At 33.1% G+C, this 18,695-nt stretch overlaps 2 protein-coding genes and 1 long non-coding RNA gene across 5 annotated transcripts; 1 reads left to right on the forward strand and 2 right to left on the reverse strand.

The window, feature by feature from the left end:
• Positions 1-1,480: 1,480 nt before the first annotated feature.
• LOC121240287 (metalloendoproteinase 3-MMP-like) lies at positions 1,481-2,489 on the reverse strand. Its single transcript, XM_041137684.1, has one exon. The coding sequence runs from the start codon at positions 2,487-2,489 to the stop codon at positions 1,509-1,511; it is 981 nt and encodes a 326-aa protein (XP_040993618.1). The 3' UTR covers positions 1,481-1,508.
• A 4,314-nt stretch (positions 2,490-6,803) lies between these two features.
• Positions 6,804-8,376, reverse strand: LOC121268502. The gene is made up of 2 exons (XR_005941176.1): positions 8,326-8,376; positions 6,804-7,030 (listed from the first exon to the last, which is right to left on the reverse strand). It is a non-coding gene; the product is annotated as an uncharacterized LOC121268502 (long non-coding RNA).
• Positions 8,377-11,392: 3,016 nt separating this feature from the next.
• LOC121238938 (plastid-lipid-associated protein 6, chloroplastic) lies at positions 11,393-18,436 on the forward strand. Of its 3 annotated transcripts, none has more exons than XM_041136043.1 (4): positions 11,393-11,900; positions 12,508-12,744; positions 13,143-13,269; positions 13,388-13,703. In XM_041136043.1, the coding sequence occupies exons 1-4, from the start codon at positions 11,631-11,633 to the stop codon at positions 13,600-13,602; spliced, it is 849 nt and encodes a 282-aa protein (XP_040991977.1). In that variant the 5' UTR covers positions 11,393-11,630; the 3' UTR covers positions 13,603-13,703. The 3 variants fall into 3 exon arrangements, with proteins under 3 accessions (XP_040991977.1, XP_040991992.1, XP_040991984.1); XM_041136058.1 differs by lacking the exon at positions 13,388-13,703 and adding an exon at positions 18,387-18,436 and having other exon boundaries at positions 11,457-11,900; XM_041136050.1 differs by having other exon boundaries at positions 11,457-11,900; positions 13,366-13,703.
• The last annotated feature ends 259 nt before the right edge of the window (positions 18,437-18,695 follow it).

Raw genomic sequence — 18,695 nt, forward strand, 5'->3', positions numbered from 1 at the left:
ATTCATCCAAGTTTAGGCCCGGGTTTGAAATCGAGTTCCCGAACCAGAATCCAGATGAACAGTCCTAGACAATGGCTTAAATGGCTTTATACATTGAGCCGACCAAGATTCTGGCTAGGAAATTAATATTATTAAAAGACTACTTTGGCCTATATATATCATTGTCATCTAATTGGCTAGACCTCTTTGGAACATATACATATAATATATTGTCGAAGCTTATAACACATGCAAGGGCTAGACAGACAAGTTCGTATATACTATATATAGGAATTTCAAAATTCATTAATGTTCGTAACGCAATATTTTCCCCTCTTAATCTTAACATATGAGCAAGAAAAAAATAAAAATAAAAAAAAAATGAAAGAGAAAAAGTGGAAGAACATGGGAAAAGATGATCCGGTCAGTTTGATATGATAGATTTCCAACTAATTGGCTTCATTTTGGTGATAGTTATATATAATATTAAAAGTGCATCTAATTCTACTATGAGGGTTGTTATCCCCTGAGCCAAACATAGAAGGGACGGGGCTCCCTGGCCCGGACCAAGGAAAGGGCCCGAGCTCAAGCCCAAACATAAGGTCTGGGTTGGGCCGAGCATACCCAAGAGGCCCAAAGAGAAGGGATAATTAGGTAGGAGGGACAGTCTGACACCCCACTGACCGACAGATAGAGACATTGCCTGACCCTAAACTTCGGCGCCCAAATGTGTCAGGAATGTGGGCATTTTGGCTAAGGTCGCACCGCATTAATGAGACAGGAAGAGTTGGCAAGGAGAAGCACACCACATTCAATGCGACTCGGGGCTCGGTATGCACCACGTGAGGCCTTGTGTCAGGGGCAATTACCATGGATATCTGGTTGAGGCTATGCCGCATTAATGAGATGGAGAGAGCTATGAGGGGGAGGCACACTGCATTCAATGCGTCCTGAGGCTTAGTACGCTCAACATGGGGCCTTGTGTTAGAAGCAGTACCATCAGACCTAAGTGGCCTGCGGCACGACAGGTGGACGACATGGACATCCGATCCCATACGGAGCAACACACCCACTACCATGAAGATCATTTAGTCAGGTATAAATAAACTCCTTCCACGACCAAAAAAGTGGTTGAGATCTACATCCATTCTTACTACAACTTTGCTAAAGATATTCTCCCTTCATCTCCTTCATTGAGACTGACTTGAGCGTCGGAGGTACCACGGACCTCGAGCCCACCGTTCTTCATCTTAGCAGGAACTAGTCTGAGCCCCAACAGCGTGGAGTTGCCCAGGCTGTGAAACACGACATTAACATTCTACACTTGTAATTAGAATATTTGGCGATATATACTTAAATAAAAAAGACATTATATATAATTACTGATGAGAGACAATTGAACAACATGGCACTTTATTTAATACTAGGATAAGATACGACACATGCATGCATGCTTTATTCTCCAGGACTATTTACAGGTAGTTGGAGATTCCATGCCAGCCAAATCCTTGGATGCTGAGTAGTACTCCTCAAGCATATAAGTTGTTGATTCCGTCAATATCGTCCTTGGTCAAATCTTTATTCTGTCCTTCAAGGAAGTAAGGGTACATAATAGCATCCTCAAGTGAGGTATGGGCGAGTCCAAGAAGATGCCCGATTTCATGCAAGGCAATCGTACCGAGGTGATACGTACTTGGGGCAGCAACCACACTCCATTGCTCCTCCTTATTGAAATGGAGTCTCCCATCAGATGGCCCAAAAGCATGAGCCAGGATTCCATTATAAAAAGGATACCCATCTCCATGTTCCCTCTCTTCAAAACTAATTTTGAGATCTGATACTATTGGCCAACGGCGTCTTCTAAATGGTGATTTCCAGTAGCTGGTAGCACGAAAGAACGTGAATGTTGAGTTCCTTGCCCATGTTTTGAAAGCTTCTTCAACGGGGCTTATGTATGCATCTGGGAAGCCCCCAAGAAATCTATAGGTTAGATGACGCTTTGAATCTGGCCATCTCGGTTTTCCGGGAAAGAATTCATAGTGAGAGACGACATGGAATGAACCAATTAGGTGGCGACCATGATGTCCCTTTTTGTTGCTACCGACCGAATGCATCCAATTTGTACCGTTGATTATATCTGGCATGCCACAACGAGGCATCTTCATCTTTGATATTGTTTTCGCATCCAAAATTCCAGTGGCCTTGAGATTATAATTAAGCTGATAAGTTTTGATCGCGGATTCCAAGAGTTCGTCAAATTCATCGTTGTTAGGCTTGGTGGGATGGTTATAATAACCAAAATGTTCAAGGTAATCTTTGAGGTCATGGATCCCTTTGACGATATCACTCTTTTGGCATCCTTCAAGATTCTTAAGAAACTCAATGGATAATGACTTTCCATCATGCGAGTTTGGTAAAGTTGCATAAGAAAGGAGAGGGAGGAGGAGGAAAAGGAGGAAAAGGAGGAAGAGTACAAGGAACGAGGAGAGTGAACGAAGTTTAGAAGCCATGATTACTAGGTTTTTAACAAAGAAGTTGAATGTTGAATGACTTAAAGTTTGGTTCTTTTATAGAGAGTTAGGGCCGGGAATGTTTTGGGAATGAGATATGATGAGAAATATGGAAATAGTAATGAAATTGTTTGAATTATGATATTTTATGGAGTTTTGGGAAAGAAGAGAGAAAAAAATGAATAAAAATATTATAATAGAATATAATATTACTAGAATATAATTTTTTTAATATTGTTTTTATTTTAAGATTTGAAAAAATTGAATTATTTTTGATGTTTTGTTTGGAAGTTTGGAAAAGTTGTAATAATTAGATGAAAAAGTTAAATATTTAAAATTAAAAAGTGTTTATAATGAAACCATCACATCTTCCATAATCCAAACAACCATTATACTATTAACAAGTTGGGTTGTAATTAGTAAGAGTTTTGCTATGTACAAGCAAGTTTGCGTACCAATCTGCGTACTAATATTATTGCCTTTATATTTTAAATTTAAATTAGTAATGTTTTCAATAAAATCTACTTTCTGACCAATCATATTGAATATGTGCGCGTATTAGTGCGCAGAATCGTTTACAATTAGATATAGTGAATTAGTAACTATACTAATTAATAGTTGGAGACATTGAATCCCCAAACTTAGACTCCATGATCCCTGGAGACAAGGTTGGTTCCATTCAACCCAAGGGTTCATTGGTGCATGGATGACTTTTTCAGCTTGAATAAACTTTGAGATTAAGGATCGTTTAACAATAATATGTTCTAAAATATTTTTAGATAGTTCATTTCTAAATATCATTCAAATATAAAATATTTTTCAATTTAAAATCTTCAACTTTTTTATTTAATCATGATCTAATCATTACAACTTTCCTAAAATGTTTGAGTAAATTTGTTTTTAACTTTTTAAGATTCTTATTCAATTTTTCTTCTCTCCTTTTCTAAAATCCAATAAAATATAGAAAATGATAGTATAATTTCCAAAATATGCCCACCAAATGTACCCACTCATATATTTTTATTTTTATTTTTTTCTTAATGGTTAAGGAATTGATTATTAGTGAATTTATATATATATTTTTATTTTTTCTTAATTGTTAAAGATATTTAAAAAATGCTTAAAAAAAAGAAAAAAAAAAACTCATTTGCACTGGTGTGCATATTTGGTGTGCACTCTAGCATTGCTTATAAAAATCTTTAACTTAAACAATTTAATTAACTACTATTCACTGCATGTCGGTTTGATATATTCTAAAGTATTCAAACTGGCCTTGGATTACCTAGAAGTAAAGTAGTGGATAAATTATGAGTATTTTCCGCTTGTTTTAATGTGTAATGAAGAAATTACTTGAGAAAGGGAAGGAAAAAGCCCCGGCCAATCGTCAGGGCCGGGGATGGGGGAGTGCCTAAGAGCAGTGGTGGAAAAATCATCTGCAGAAAGCCACTATCCGAATTGCATGTATATCAGTCGGCAGATCAGTATCATTATTCCTATATATAGTATCCTTCAACTGAGCCCCCCATTATCTTCAAGCTGAGTATACTCAAATAAACAGCATTTGCACCCAACGCTATTATTAATCATTTATAATTGGGAAGTATAGTATTTGTGACGAATTGTTAAAAAAGAAAAAACAGCTCTGATGATGACTGACTATGCGCTATTTCTACAAGAGAAAGTCTACTTTGCCTCTCTAATTTGACACCTCTATTTGACACCTAGTCAAAATTTATTTTTTTATTTTATTTTTTTTTACTTAATGGTTAAGGAAGTGATTTTAAGTATATTGGTGTATTTTTTTATTTTTTAAATATATTTAAATATGTTAAAAAAATGTGAAAAAAAAAAGAAAAAAAAAAAATTTACGCTGGACGGTATGTCCAGCGGTGAAAATGGGGCGGCATAGTAGCCGCCCCCTTTCTACAATGTTATTATTGACCATGGTTGTGAGATGTACCCAATTAAAACGAGACACGTCAATCAGTAGCATTGAAGATACGATAATATTTAGAATTAGAAAAAAGCTCCAATGCCCACCAATTCTTATCGCTCTACTTGACCGCTCGGGAATAAAAAAATTATTTTTTATTTTTATTTAATGATTAAAAAAGTAATTTTAAATGTATTGATGTATTTTTTTATTTTTCAAAAATATTTAAATATATTAAAAAATGTGAATATAAAAATAAAATAAAAATATTTCAAAAACAACTAGCGGTAATAATGGACGGCTAAGTAGCACCGCTCTTTAGAATTAATAACCATATTTCTCTTCTTAAAAAGAGCAATACTAGTCTTCAATATGAATTTGTCATTGTAGTACTCGCACAAACTTCGTAATATATCAGATCGCAATTATGTTCCGTTTGAATATAAGAAGTGTTTCATCAATATAAACTTATCAATATTGACTGGGATATCTAATAGAATAATTAATACCAAGATGTAAATATCGAAAGTACTATCACGCAGCAAAGACCTCATCCCATTTGATTGTATTCCAATTAATTAATTAGTTAACAAGTGGGGTACGAGCCAACTGAAAGACAGATTGTTGCATAACCTTAATATATAATAACAAAGTTGCATTGACAGGTGGAGGTAGCGTTACCTCTCATCCTAGAGAGTTGGCTTAAGTGGTTATAAGGATATTAGTCGACTTAGTGGTATACTCCCTCTAAGTTTAAGATTCTAGTCCAAATTTGAGAATTTTTACATTGAATTATTCCACTTATAAAAGTTCTTTATTGAAGACCTATAGACCGTCAAAATTAATCAAAATTTTATTCTCGAATACCTAAAGCCAAGAAAAAGACAAAAACCTTGACTAGAACAAGATTATAATAATAGGATATATAATGTACTAAACAAAACGACAAATTACAAACTAATTTGCAGCTAAAATTATCCATAAAAGGGAAGATCAATGGTGTATTGTATATGGTGGATGTTTGTAGATTCAAATTGACATAATTGTTTCGATTTAATGATAATAGAGAATGTTCGAATAAATCATTTTCATCTCATATATTCTTATCTTTGATCTATTAGATCGTGCTTCCGCGATCACATCTTAGATTACAATTGTAAATTCATAGAAGTAAAGGATCTAGCTATTCGACCGTCCATCATGTACTATGGGGCGTGCACCATAGTGTATTTATACTTTTTTTTTCTTTTTTTATTCATATATTTTTTTAAACATTTTTAACATTTAAAAAAACACAAATACACTAGTAGTCACTTATTTGACCATTAAAAAAACATTAAAATCCATGAGTAGTCAAATTCAGGAGACAAAAATATGGGACAAACTAGCATTTTACTAGAAGTAAAATATACTTAACAAAATCTCTAAAAGATTATAACACCTGCAAAAGAGTGATGCATGCTCGATCGTGTGGAGTTTGCGATCTAGGAGGAGACGATTTAATATGATGTGAACTAGATTGGGAAGCATAGAATTATAGAAACATGATGTAAACGAGGAAGGGGTTAACTATTATTATTTTAAATTTATTATGAAATATTTTTGGAGGTTGCAACACATGAGCATGTAACAATTTAGTATTAGGTGCGGTTTATATAGTGAGAAAAGATGAGATGGTTTTAGATGAAAATTGAATAAAATATTATTTTTTAATATTATTATTATTTTGAGATTTGAAAAAGTTGAATTATTTATTATATTTTGTGTGAGAATTTAAAAAAATTATAATGATGAAATAAGATGAGATAAAAAAGCTTTCACTATCCAAACTAGCACTATTCATCCGAGTTCCGGACTGGGAATCCAAGTATACCTGGACCAAAATTTGAATTTCAAATCCAGTCCAGAAATCGGCCTTGGTTAGCACGCAATCCGGAACCCGGGTTGCATCCGGGTTCAGGGTTGTAATTTTTTTTTTTTTTTTTTTAATAAAACAACCTATATGTTATGAATCTTTTTTTTCAAGAAAAAGAAAATACAGATTGTAGGAAAGCATAATTTTTATACATAAAATTCTATATTTTATGTAAGTTTTTTCAAGAAAAATAAATGATGTTGAAAAGCATAATTTTTTTTTAAATATATAAAAGCCTATACTTTATTAAAGTTTTTCTAGGAAATAATGATGCTGAAAACCATGATTGTTTTATATATAAAAGCCTATATATTATTAAATTTTTCAAGAAGTAAAATACTAATGCATTGAACATTGTACATATAATAGAAATTTATTAAACTGGAAAACTAAATTTATGTAAAAAATAACTAAAGCCAGAAACAACTAATTAACTTCTTAACTATATGCCCGTAAAATAAAAAACAAAATAAAATATTCATCTCATAAAATGCATACAACACAATGCAATCCACTACACATCACATTATTTGTTATTTATAAATTAGATTACAAAACACAAAATTACAATATGAGTTACAGCAACAGCACCAACAGGTTCATATGATACATTCCCTTGTCTAGATCTCCAAATCAACCATGCCCTAGAAATTGACAGTTCAAGAAGCAGGGTAGCCAAAACTCCAATAGCCACTACCCAATAATTTTGTTGCCACCATGTTTAGTAATACGCCAAAGGATTCCAATTGTGAATATGAAAGAAAAATGCAGGAAAAGATTTATTAAAATCCAAACTAGTCAAAAGGGAGGAGAATAGATATATAGTATTCCATAAAGAATGTCAATATAATTGCAGATATGGCAAGTATATAGAAAACTAGTTACCAAAAGCATGTAGTTAACATGAACTAGGTTGCCAGATATGAAATTAGCATTTCAAAAACTGCAAGTCTACCCAAACGTATTTACCAGCTTTTAAAACTTGCAGTTTATAAGTAGGTTTAAAAAGAAGAAAAAAATCAGATAAGATGGCCTCAAATAATAAAACTACTTCAATTTAGGTATTTCATTCAAAATTAACACCAGACGAGATGCGTAATCAACTTCCTAATATGTCCCTTAAAATGAAATTGCAATATCAAATAGTGCATCAGATCACAAATATTCCAGTCATTGAAAATGAACTGAATGTATTTCATTCATTTGGCAATAAATCTCCACATCTTATATATCTAAGAATATCTACATGTCACATGAACAACCCAAAACAAGATGTTCTTCCTTGAAGGATGACTTCTGTGTGAATCAGCCTAATGGACCCAGAGCTCAAATTCTAAGCATCATTTTGACAGCCTAAGTAGCAAAATAATATTACTTTGTAATGTACTATTAACCGAGGTACAACACAAATAATCAAGAACAATGGAGACAAACTCTAAGAAATCACATTGACTGGTTCAATTCCAACCAAATTAAAACTAGTCATAGAATACATCAAGTAATACTTGTAAAATGGTAAGCCTCTATTAGATCCATAGACTATATTGTTGCTTTATATCCTTTTTTATACATTCAATATTTGTTTTATTATGTGCTTATAACACAATAGTATCTCTCTCACATCACTTCCCCCAACTCTCCATTCCTGGAAAAGTGTATCAATTAATTTGTGGTAAGCATATTTCAAAACATGAATCTAATACAAAAAAATACACAAAAAAAACTTGAGAATCAAACCCAAAATATGAGTAAACTCAGATTTGGATCTGAATCATGATTCAACATTCGCAAAACCAGAAGAATGCAAAATCTGAATCTGGATCTCATACCCTTTTTCATGTCATATATTAGACAGAAGCTCTACTTCCTCATTCATATTAAATTTAAACAAACACACACAAATACAAAATAAATTTGACAGAAGGCAAGCCTTCTCTCATTATCTCAAAGCTGTAGATCTCAGAACACAGAGCGAGTAGAAAACGAACCATCTTGGCGTCGTCAAAAGTATATCACTCAGCTAACGGCAAAGCTAGTCCTTGCTTGGCTAAACCTGCAAAAGTATACAAACCCAAATCAACATAGAGAGAGAGTGAGAGAGATGGAGAAAACCTAACCTTGGGTTCTTGAGGTCGATGACAAAGAGGCCATTGACTGGCAGAGCGACACAGTCATGAAGACGAAGGCAACGAAGCTTCATCGATTGAGGAAGAATGGCTAGGAGACTAGGATTTTGGCACAAGAGAAAAGAGAGAGAGAGAGAGAGAGAGCAGAGAGATCGAAAGGCCGGTGATGACTCTGAAGAGAGAGAGAGAGAGAGAGAGAGAGAGAGGTCACCTAGGGTTTTGTTGGTTCGACGAGTGCGAGAGAGAGGGAGAGCAGAGAGGAGAGGAGAGGTCGAGCTCGTAGGAAAATAATTTTCCTTATAAGAGCATTTTTAATGGATTAGCTAAAATTAAAAGACATTTTTTATGAATATAAGAAAATTTTGATTTTTAGCTATTTCATTCACATAAATCTCTACATTGGAATAACTATTTTTTCATTATATAACAATAAAATAATATAAGATGAATTTGGTTTTTGTTATTCACATCAAATTTTCACAATGGATTATCCATTTATTCATTATATAGTAACAAGTAACTAGTAATTTCAAAAATATTTAATTTTTTTAATTATGAATTTATTTTATTTTATCATATTTTACTATTCTACCTATTATATATTAATTAATAATCATATTCTAATTAAATTAATATATTACTAACTCAAATTAATATATCAATTGTGATAAAATATGTGATGGAAAGAAACAGAGAAAGAAATAATTGATAAAATATGTATTTGATGTATGTACAATAACTTTCAAATTTAGAAAAACTTTTGAAAGTCATTGTAGCTAAATTCTAATTATTTAGAATTTAGTTAATCTATTGTGAGCATATTTTGCTCTCTAATAGCTAAATATTCAATGGATTTAGTTTTTAGCTAATCCATTGAGAATGCTGAAAGCATTGGCATTGGATTAACCAAATACATTTTCATCTTCAAATGTAACAAATATCATCCATATTTGCTTCACATTGAATTAATTAAATTATTTTCATCCAAAATATAAGTTACAATAAATCTATTCTTCTTTTCAAATATGAAAAGAACTATAGCAAGTCTAAAATTATTTTTTGAAATTATTATATTATAGATATGAGATTTTTATTCATATGAGATTTTACCATCTATATAAATATGAGATTATTATATTATAGATTGTTGGATTGTGAAAATGAAAAAGAATATGAATATGATTGTTGGAAGTTATTGAAGATTATGAAAATAAAATAAAAATTAATTAAAAAAATATAAATAATAAAAAAATAATATTTTATTATTATAGAGAGTGTGATGACTAATCCAATGTAAACTTCAAGTTTTGAATGATTAGCTAAAAGTGAAAAAGTTACATATTAGTCAAAATTTAAAGAATATGATGATCAATACAATGCTAATGTTCTAAAGCCTATGTACAAACCCGCTATCCAAATTCGGTATACCCGAATGTTCTTATGCAGGTTGAAACCCGTAACCGAAATCCAGTTATCCAAGTTTCGGATCAGGCCGGGTAAGATGAATAGTCTTAATCCAATCGGATATCGAAGGTGTGTAATAATTATTTGGAACGCCGGAGTAGTTCACTGTTGCAACCTTGGAGTACTGGATGACAAACATATGCACTCGATCAACAAATTCAATAGCTTCGAAGTTAACAACCACCCTAGACTTTTCAAAATGAGTTGTTGTGTTTTAAAGTCATTATATAAAATATATCATCTATATTATTTAGATTGTAAGATTTAATTTGTAAGATTTAAATTTTAAAATTTATTTTTAAAATTAAATTTTATCACATAGGTATTTTACTAGATGTATTCTACACATCTACAAGATAATAGAATTTCCTTTTCAAAATATGATGGCTATGAAGAACTTACTAGTTGGATTTTATGCTGAGTTAGATACGATTTTTTTTTTTTTAATTTTCTGATTTAAACAATTTATACAATTCAGATAGAGATAAATACAGTATGCAAACTTCAAAATTCAGAAAACTATAAAGAATCTCAATCTTTTGGGTTATGGTAACAACTGTTGAAGAAAGAGGAAAATGTTATAATTGGGAAAGTTCTGAAGCTATTAAATTGCCTCATTGTTTTTACATATAAAATGAAACGAGTTGAGATAAAAATTAAAAATTAAATAAAATATTATTATAATATATTTTTTTAATATTATTTTTATTTTAAAATTTTAAGAATATTAAATTATTTATTTTATTTTATATATAAATTTAAAAAAATTATAATAATCAGATGTAATAAGGTAAAATGCGTTGAAAAGAGTTGAAAAAATTAAAAGAGACTAATTAAAAACTTTTCTGTACGGGTGCGTGGCCATGACAACCCAACACCTCACAGTCCTGCAATTGTGTATGGGCCCAACAGAAGTCCATCACTTTGGAACCAAAGTTGTTTATTAGATTTCAATTACTAGTGCGTTGAATGTGTATACACAACCGAAGCTCAATGCGTATTATCTTGAAAACATTTAGAAAAGGATAATTTACTTTTACTATTTAATTTTTTTTTCTTTTACTTTTTAAATTTGGATTGAAAATCTTATAAAATGATCTCTTACATAATTTAGAAAAAAATGAATTCAATCAACCAATATAATCATATAATTTAATTAAAAATAAACTAAATTTTATAAAAATTGACTCAAAAAGTAAATGAAAGTCAATTTTTATAAAAATAAATTTATTTATAATTAAATTATATGATTACGTTAGTTGGTTAAATTTATTTTCTTTTAAATTATACAAAAAGACCATGTTTTATAATTTTTAATCTATATTCAAATAATAAAAAGAAAAAAAAATAACTAGATAATAAAACAGTGAGATTGTATTGTTTATATTATAAGCAAATATATTTAATTTTACTAATAAAAATATAAGCAAATTATAATATTTTGTTTTAAACTTGATTTTAGGAGGCCATTGGCTTCAGAGTGAGTTTAGACCGTTGAATAGAGTCCCCAAAGCATCCAAACAGGAAGATTCGATGACAAAGCAAAGAACACACCAAGGTGTCTACAGAACCGTCCAGAATGAGATGGCAGATAACACTCCCGTCTCCTGATATCATTGGTTGCTCCTTACTTGTCTTCTTACTATTCCCTGCTCTCAGGCCCATAGCACGGACTCGCCTGCACCGTGCTAAGCCTCACAGCCATGGCCTCTTTGACTCTGACCTCTCTTCCTCATCTGCAACAGTTTTTTTCTCAATCATCATCTTCGTCTTCTTCTATTAGGCATCTAAGTCCAAGCAAAACTCATAGACTCACGACCCAGTCTCCAAGACGGTCTCGTTTGGGTAAGCTAAGCCTCTTCCCAAGATCAGCTCTGGACGAGGTTCCCGTGGCTGACCCTCCACCCCCACTTTCTCCATCATCTTCGGAGGACAAGTCTGAGCTCATTTCGTCCTTGAAGCTCAAATTACTGGTAATTAGTTCAATTACTGATTAGCTATTTATGGTTTTTGTCTATTCTTGATCGTATATTGTTTTTTTCTTCTTAATTACTCGTTAAGGCTGATAAACGGATACTTCGGTGGTTTCGTATTTTAAATTGTTTCTTGTTCTGCTTGTGCAATAAATCCCTTTTTCGCTACTTGATCGGGTATTTTATACATTTAAACGGTGAAGTGAGTTGAGTTGAGTTGAAAGTTGAATAAAATATTATTATAATATTATTTTTTAATAATATTATTATTTTAGAATTAAAAAAAATTAAATTATTTATTATATTTTATATGAGAATTTGAAAAGATTGAAATGATGAGATAAATTTGGGATTCAAATAGAAGATAGTGTGTACTGTTTAGCCAAGTAGAATTGTTTATTTTTGGTTGCATTGGGTTCAACCAAGAAGTCCGTAATACAATGCATTTTCGATATTACTTTTATATCGAAAAGATTTCCATATTCTATGCTTTTAAGATTTGTGATTTGTGCCTAAACAAGAATGGGTAATACAATGCAGAGTGCTGATTTCCATATTCTATGCTTTTAAAATTTGTGCCTAAACATGAATGGGTTATCCAATGCAGAGTGCTGTTTCTGGGCTAAATAGAGGTCTTGCTGCAAATGAAGATGATCTGGAAAAGGCAGATTCTGCCGCCAAGGAGGTTGAAGATGTTGGAGGACTGGTGGACCTTTCAGTTGATCTTGACAAATTACAAGGGAGATGGAAACTGATATATAGCAGTGCATTCTCATCTCGCACTCTTGGTGGGAGTCGTCCTGGACCCCCCACAGGAAGGCTACTCCCTATAACTCTTGGTCAGGTGTGCTATCAAAGCTGCTCTGTACTTTGGTATTATTATATATTTTACACCTGATGATAGCATTTACATAATTAGTAATGCCTTTTGGAAGGCCATATTATGAAGTGGCAAGTGACTTTAGGTGAACCTTAGACCCAAGGCTGGGAATTTTCCCCCTATTGCCATCATAATCTTCAATTGATTAGATGATTAAGCTGAAGGCTGGCATGTTCTGAAAACAAATTACTCAATCAGGTGATAGCGAGTCAGTCACATTGGATGGTCCAAAAGCATCTGAACTTATCCATATTTTCTTGGGTCCATTTCTTGAATATCCAAGCATCATGCATAAGGTTAACCTTTTATAGATTTCTAATGTTGTTATCCCTCGTCTAAATTTATGTTTTTGTCCTAATTAGGTTTTCCAACGGATTGACGTTTTAAGTAAAGATTTTGATAATATAGTGGAGCTTCAATTAGGTGCTCCATGGCCACTACCACCTGTTGAAGTGACAGCCACCTTAGCCCACAAATTTGAGCTCATAGGTTGGTTCCCTTCTTAGCTCTTAACTTGCATTCAACGTATTGCAACTTCTGTATGATTATCTGAGTACTGAACATGAAAATGGTATGGTGATTAAGCCTCCATTTTGTATGGGAATAGGATCCGCGAAGATAAAAATCACATTTGAGAAAACGACTGTAAAGACAACTGGAAGTTTGTCACAACTGCCACCATTAGAGCTACCGCAGATTCCAGATGCTTTAAGGCCTGCATCAAATAGAGGAAGTGGTGAATTTGAGGTCACCTATTTGGATGAAGATACCCGAATCACTAGAGGAGACAGAGGCGAGCTTAGGGTTTTTGTCATCTCATGATACCCTGGCATGCGCACTCTCTTTACTATCCCCTGATATTCAATATTCGTGTGTAATATTCACGCTTCCTGCTTCAATATGTTGCTTCACCGTTACTGTTATCTATCTTATTGGTTTATCTTCAATGTTTCATGTACAAACTTCCCTTTTTTTTGGGGTGGGGGGGCGGGTTAATGAAGAATTCAACCATGGTACAGTTGTAAAAAATCCATCTATAGATTGAAACTGTTTCTTCCATAGTACAGTTAGGAAGAATTCAACCATCAGTGTGCAGTTCAAGTGCACTCAACCTGTCAAATAATGTTGAGAAACTGCAAGATTTGAAGGTCTTTTGTTTTGGAAAATTATATTTTGCATACTTGAACTATCATTGTTTTCTCAATTTGCACTGCACTCTAAACTACTAAAACTGCCAATTCGCATAATAAATTATTAAGTTTTGGCCATTTTCACTTCTAGTTAGATTTAGTCATTAAGACGGTGCCATGTGTTTTAGATTTCATCGACCTAAATGGTTAGATCTTGAATTATGGTGTAGTAATTTAGAGTGTAAATGTACAGTTTTGGTAGTTTATGGTAAAACTTGGGTAAATGATGACCGTTTGAGGGCGTGAAATAAAATTCCGTCCCATCCCGAAAATGCAGATTTCATTGTTTAATATTTATGCTGCTTGAGTTGGTCAATCCCTGCCAAGTTACTTGAAGAACTAGTTCAGAATCAAAAGCTTTAGCTTTTGAGATGAAGGGTGTACTTCCTTGGTAAGAGGCTTACTACCATGTGTGCAACAATAATAAATGTCATTAGGAAGAGGACATAGAGTTTCAAGGAATGTCAATCCACTTTGTAATGAAAATATTACCTCTAAATTTGCCGTCATTCTCGATGAAAATCTCCTACAATTTTCTATTCGGGTTTATATGCTGCGTTTATTCGTTTTTGCTTGCACAAAATGGTTGTTAGAAGAAAATTATTGGGAATAAACATTCATGTGATTTTTTATTTGAAATGTGCACCCTATCACACATTTTATACACGTGTCGTATGTACATTTACTTGATTATTTTGTACATAATATAAATACCCTGTATTTTACTTTACCTTTACTTTTACTTTGTACAGTTGATTCAGATCAATAAAATCATTTTCACAATTTCTCTCTGCATTTGAGAATCTTCCTCTCCTAAGGTTTCATCTTAACATGGTATCAAGCGTATTTTTCCATGGTGCTGACTCCCAAATTTGTCTCTAACGATGCTGCAAGTTCGTTCTTTCTTCATCCTAGTGAAAATATTGGTGTTCTTCTTGTTACTCACTCGTCAGCGATAACTACTGTACCTCGTGTCGCTCCATGACCATGGCTCTTTCGGCAAAGAACAAGTTAGGTTTTGTCGATGGTTCTATTCTCAAGCCTACAGATTTGAATGATCCTCTTCTCTCTCCATGGCTTCGTTGCAACAATATGGTGATCTCTTGTCTTTTAAACTCTGTTTCCTCTGATATCTCTGCTAGTATTTTGTATATCACTACTGCGCATGAGATTTGGCTAGATCTTAAAGAACGTTTCTCTCAAAAGAACGGTCATCGTATATTTCAACTATAGAAATCTATCTCTGCTCTCTCTCAAGGGAAGCTTTCGGTGAATACCTATTTTACTCGCTTGAAGGCTCTTTGGAATGAGTTAGCAAATTACAAGTCTGTTCCCTCTTGTTTTTGTAGAGATGTACATACGTTGAACTCTTATGTTCAACATGAGCAGGTTTTACAGTTTTTAATGGGATTGAATTAGTCATTTTCTTCTGCTTGTACTCAGATCTTGCTTATAGAGCCCTTTCCCCCTCTTAACAAAGTATTCTATCTTGTTTTACAAGAAGAACAACATCGAGAAATTTCTGTTGTTCCTTTTCCATCTGTTGATTCAAATGTGTTTGTTTCTAAGAATGATGGAGACAGATATATTAAATCCTTCTCCAAGAAGGAAAGATCAGCGTGTAAACATTGTGGAAGCACTAGTCATGTGATTGAGAAATGTTATAAGATTCATGGATTTCTATCGAGTTATAAACCCAAGTCGAAGCAACAGTCTGTGGCCAATCAGGTTGTTCTTAATGACAACCATTCATCGACTACTTCTCATTTCTCTTTAACTGAGGCTCAGTATCAACAGTTGTTGTCCATGCTTATCCTCCAAACACTTTTGATGAATCTTCTCATACTGTTAATGTAGTAACTTTGAATTCATCATTTTCTAGTATATTATTACATCACAATAATAGTCATTCTGTTTTCTCTTCCACTACATTTGATTCTAATTGTTGGATTATTGATACAAGAGCCACAGATCATATGGTCCTTTCTATCGATTGTTTTTCCTCTATTACTAATATTGTACATTCTTCTGTTAAGCTTCCTAATAGTCAATCTGTGTCTGTTATACATATTGGCTCTGTTTATATTTCTGAACATTTTGTTTTACATGGTGTTCTATGTGTACCTTCATTCACATTCAAATTAATTTCTATCAGCAAACTTACTCAGTCACTCACTTGTTGTTTTTTGTTTTTATCTGACCTTTGTTTCATTCAAGACTCGACCCATCGGAGGTTGATTGGAGTGGGTGGATAACAAGGATGACTTTATATACTGTAGCAACAAAGCTCTTCTCTTTCTAAACCTCATTTTGTTTTCCTGCTTCATATAATGCAAGTTTTCTTAATAATCTGTTTTCACATGCTTGTTCTGTAACATCCAAATGCTCACTATTTGAGCTTTGACATAATAAACTGGGTCATCCTTCTACTTCGAGAATGTTGTTTGTGAATAAATTTGTTCCAAATTTGACTGTCCCAAGCAACCCTTGTATGGTTTGCCCATTAGCTAAACAAAAAAAAAAAAAAAAAATCATTTTCCTAATAATATTCATCTATCTGATGCTCCTTTTGATCTTGTTCATTGTGATGTTTGGGGGCCATATTTTGTTTCTATTGTTGAATGTTATAGATATATTTTTTTTTTTTTTTTTACTATTGTTGATGATTCAACTTGTGCCACATGGGTTTATCTTTTTTGTTGGAAAGTTTCCAAATTTATCCAGTCAACTCTCCTTGGATTGTAGGAGAGATTTTTGTAATTATGTAAATATTCTTAGGAGATATTCTAGAGATATTCTAAGGAGATATTCTAGGAGATTTGTTAGCAATTGTCATTCTTTTCTTTGTTATTCTTTCATTTATTATTCTTTCATTTTAGCTTATCCTTGTAGTCTATAAGACATATAGATTGGACCTTATTTTAAAAAATAAGAAATACTATTCCAATTCTTCTCCACTTCTAGATGGTACCAAGAGACTGGTTTTCTTTTCTTTTCGGTAGTCATAGCCTGTAAACCTAGGCCTTATTGCCTTAACCTTGTTCAGCCTCCATTATGTCTAAAATTTCCAAAACTTCCACCATGGCCAGACCTGAACATACGGTTAACACCAAAATTGAAACCAAAGTAGCCCATACCGAACCCCATTCAGTCCAAATCACAAATATCTGTCTCAATGAAGCCAACTTCTTGAGATGGTCTCAGTCAGTTCGAATGTATATTCTCGAGAGAGGTAAGATTGAATACCTTACTGGTGAAACCAAGGCCCCTGACAGAGCAGACCCGTCATATGCTATATGGGATGATAAAAATTCCATGATTATGGCTTGGTTTGTGAATTCAATGGATGAAGATATTAGTGTTAATTACACGTGATATCCTACTACAAAAGAACTCTGGGATAATGTTAGTCAGATGTATTCTGACCTTGGAAATTATTATCGGATTTATGAATTGCAGCAAAAAATTGACAAGACCCAACAAGGGGAAGACAGTGTGACTAAGTATTTTAATGTCTTTAATGGATTGTGGCAGGACTTGGATCTATTCAATTGTTATGAATGGAAGAGCCCGGATGATTGCAACTATAACAAGAAGATGGTGGAAAATGCAAGAATTTTTAAATTTTTAGCTGGACTCAATGATGAGTTTGATGAAGTCAAGGGGAGGATTCTTGGTAGACAACCTCTGCCTCCAATCGGAAAGGTATTTTTTAAAGTGAGACTTGAAGATTGTAGTCAAAATGTTATGCTAAAGAAAAAATGGGCTAATGGAACAATGGAGAACTCAGCTTTGGTTGCTGCTAATCCTACTGTTTTGGTTGCTACTAATGCCTCTGTACAACGATCATATCCCAATCAAAAATCTCGAGTATGGTGTGACTATTGTAATAAGCCATGCCATACCCGAGAAACCTGTTGGAAACTACATGGAAAACCAGCACATTGTAAGAGCAGCAAACCTAGACCTGGAAAAGTGATTCCTAGAGTAAATGAAGCCCAGACCAATTTTCTAAGTTCAGAGCATATGGATCAACTTCTTCAACTGCTGAAATCCAATTTGATATCTAGTACTTCTATTGGTTCCTTGGCTCAAACAGGTAATATGCCGAGTGCCTATTCTAGTTCTTTAGCCTTTGCACCATGGATTATTGATTTAGGTGCATCCGACCATATGATTTGTATATCTCAATTATTTCAATCTTATTATCCTTATCCGGGTAATAAAAAGGTTAGGATTACAGATGAGAGTTTTTCATCCATTGCAGGAACAGGTTCAATTAGAATTTCTGGGAATATAGAATTAAAATATGTCATTCATGTTCCTAAACTTACTTGCAATCTTCTGTTTGTTAGTAGATTATCCTGTGATTCTAACTGTCATATCATATTCTTTGATTCTCATTGTGAATTTTAGGACCAGAGCTCGAGGGCGATGATTGGCAGTGCTAGGATGATCGATGGTCTTTATTATTTTGATGATACCCTATTCAGCAATAAACAAGCTCAGGGATTGAGTGGCAGTACTAGTTCATAAACCCTGTGCGTGAACAAATAATGTTTTGGCATCTTAAGTTAGGACATCCTAGTTTTTCTTATTTAAAATATTTGTTGTCTAGTCTGTATAAAAATTTGGATTGTACTTCTCTTCATTGTGATGTTTGTCATTTATCAAAAAATCATCGAGTTCCTTATAATTCAAAAGGCTACCATTCATCAGAACCTT

This window comes from Juglans microcarpa x Juglans regia, chromosome 1D (assembly GCF_004785595.1).
Source record: "Juglans microcarpa x Juglans regia isolate MS1-56 chromosome 1D, Jm3101_v1.0, whole genome shotgun sequence".
NCBI lineage: Eukaryota > Viridiplantae > Streptophyta > Magnoliopsida > Fagales > Juglandaceae > Juglans > Juglans microcarpa x Juglans regia.

Coding starts and splice junctions, on each gene's coding strand:
- LOC121238938 (XM_041136043.1), top strand. CDS start 11,631: ATGGCCTCTTTGACTCTGACCTCTCTTCCTCATCTGCAACAGTTTTTT. Junction 11,901..12,507: donor CCTTGAAGCTCAAATTACTG/GTAATTAGTTCA, acceptor TATCCAATGCAG/AGTGCTGTTTCTGGGCTAAA. Junction 12,745..13,142: donor TCCCTATAACTCTTGGTCAG/GTGTGCTATCAA, acceptor TGTCCTAATTAG/GTTTTCCAACGGATTGACGT.
- LOC121240287 (XM_041137684.1), bottom strand. CDS start 2,489: ATGGCTTCTAAACTTCGTTCACTCTCCTCGTTCCTTGTACTCTTCCTC.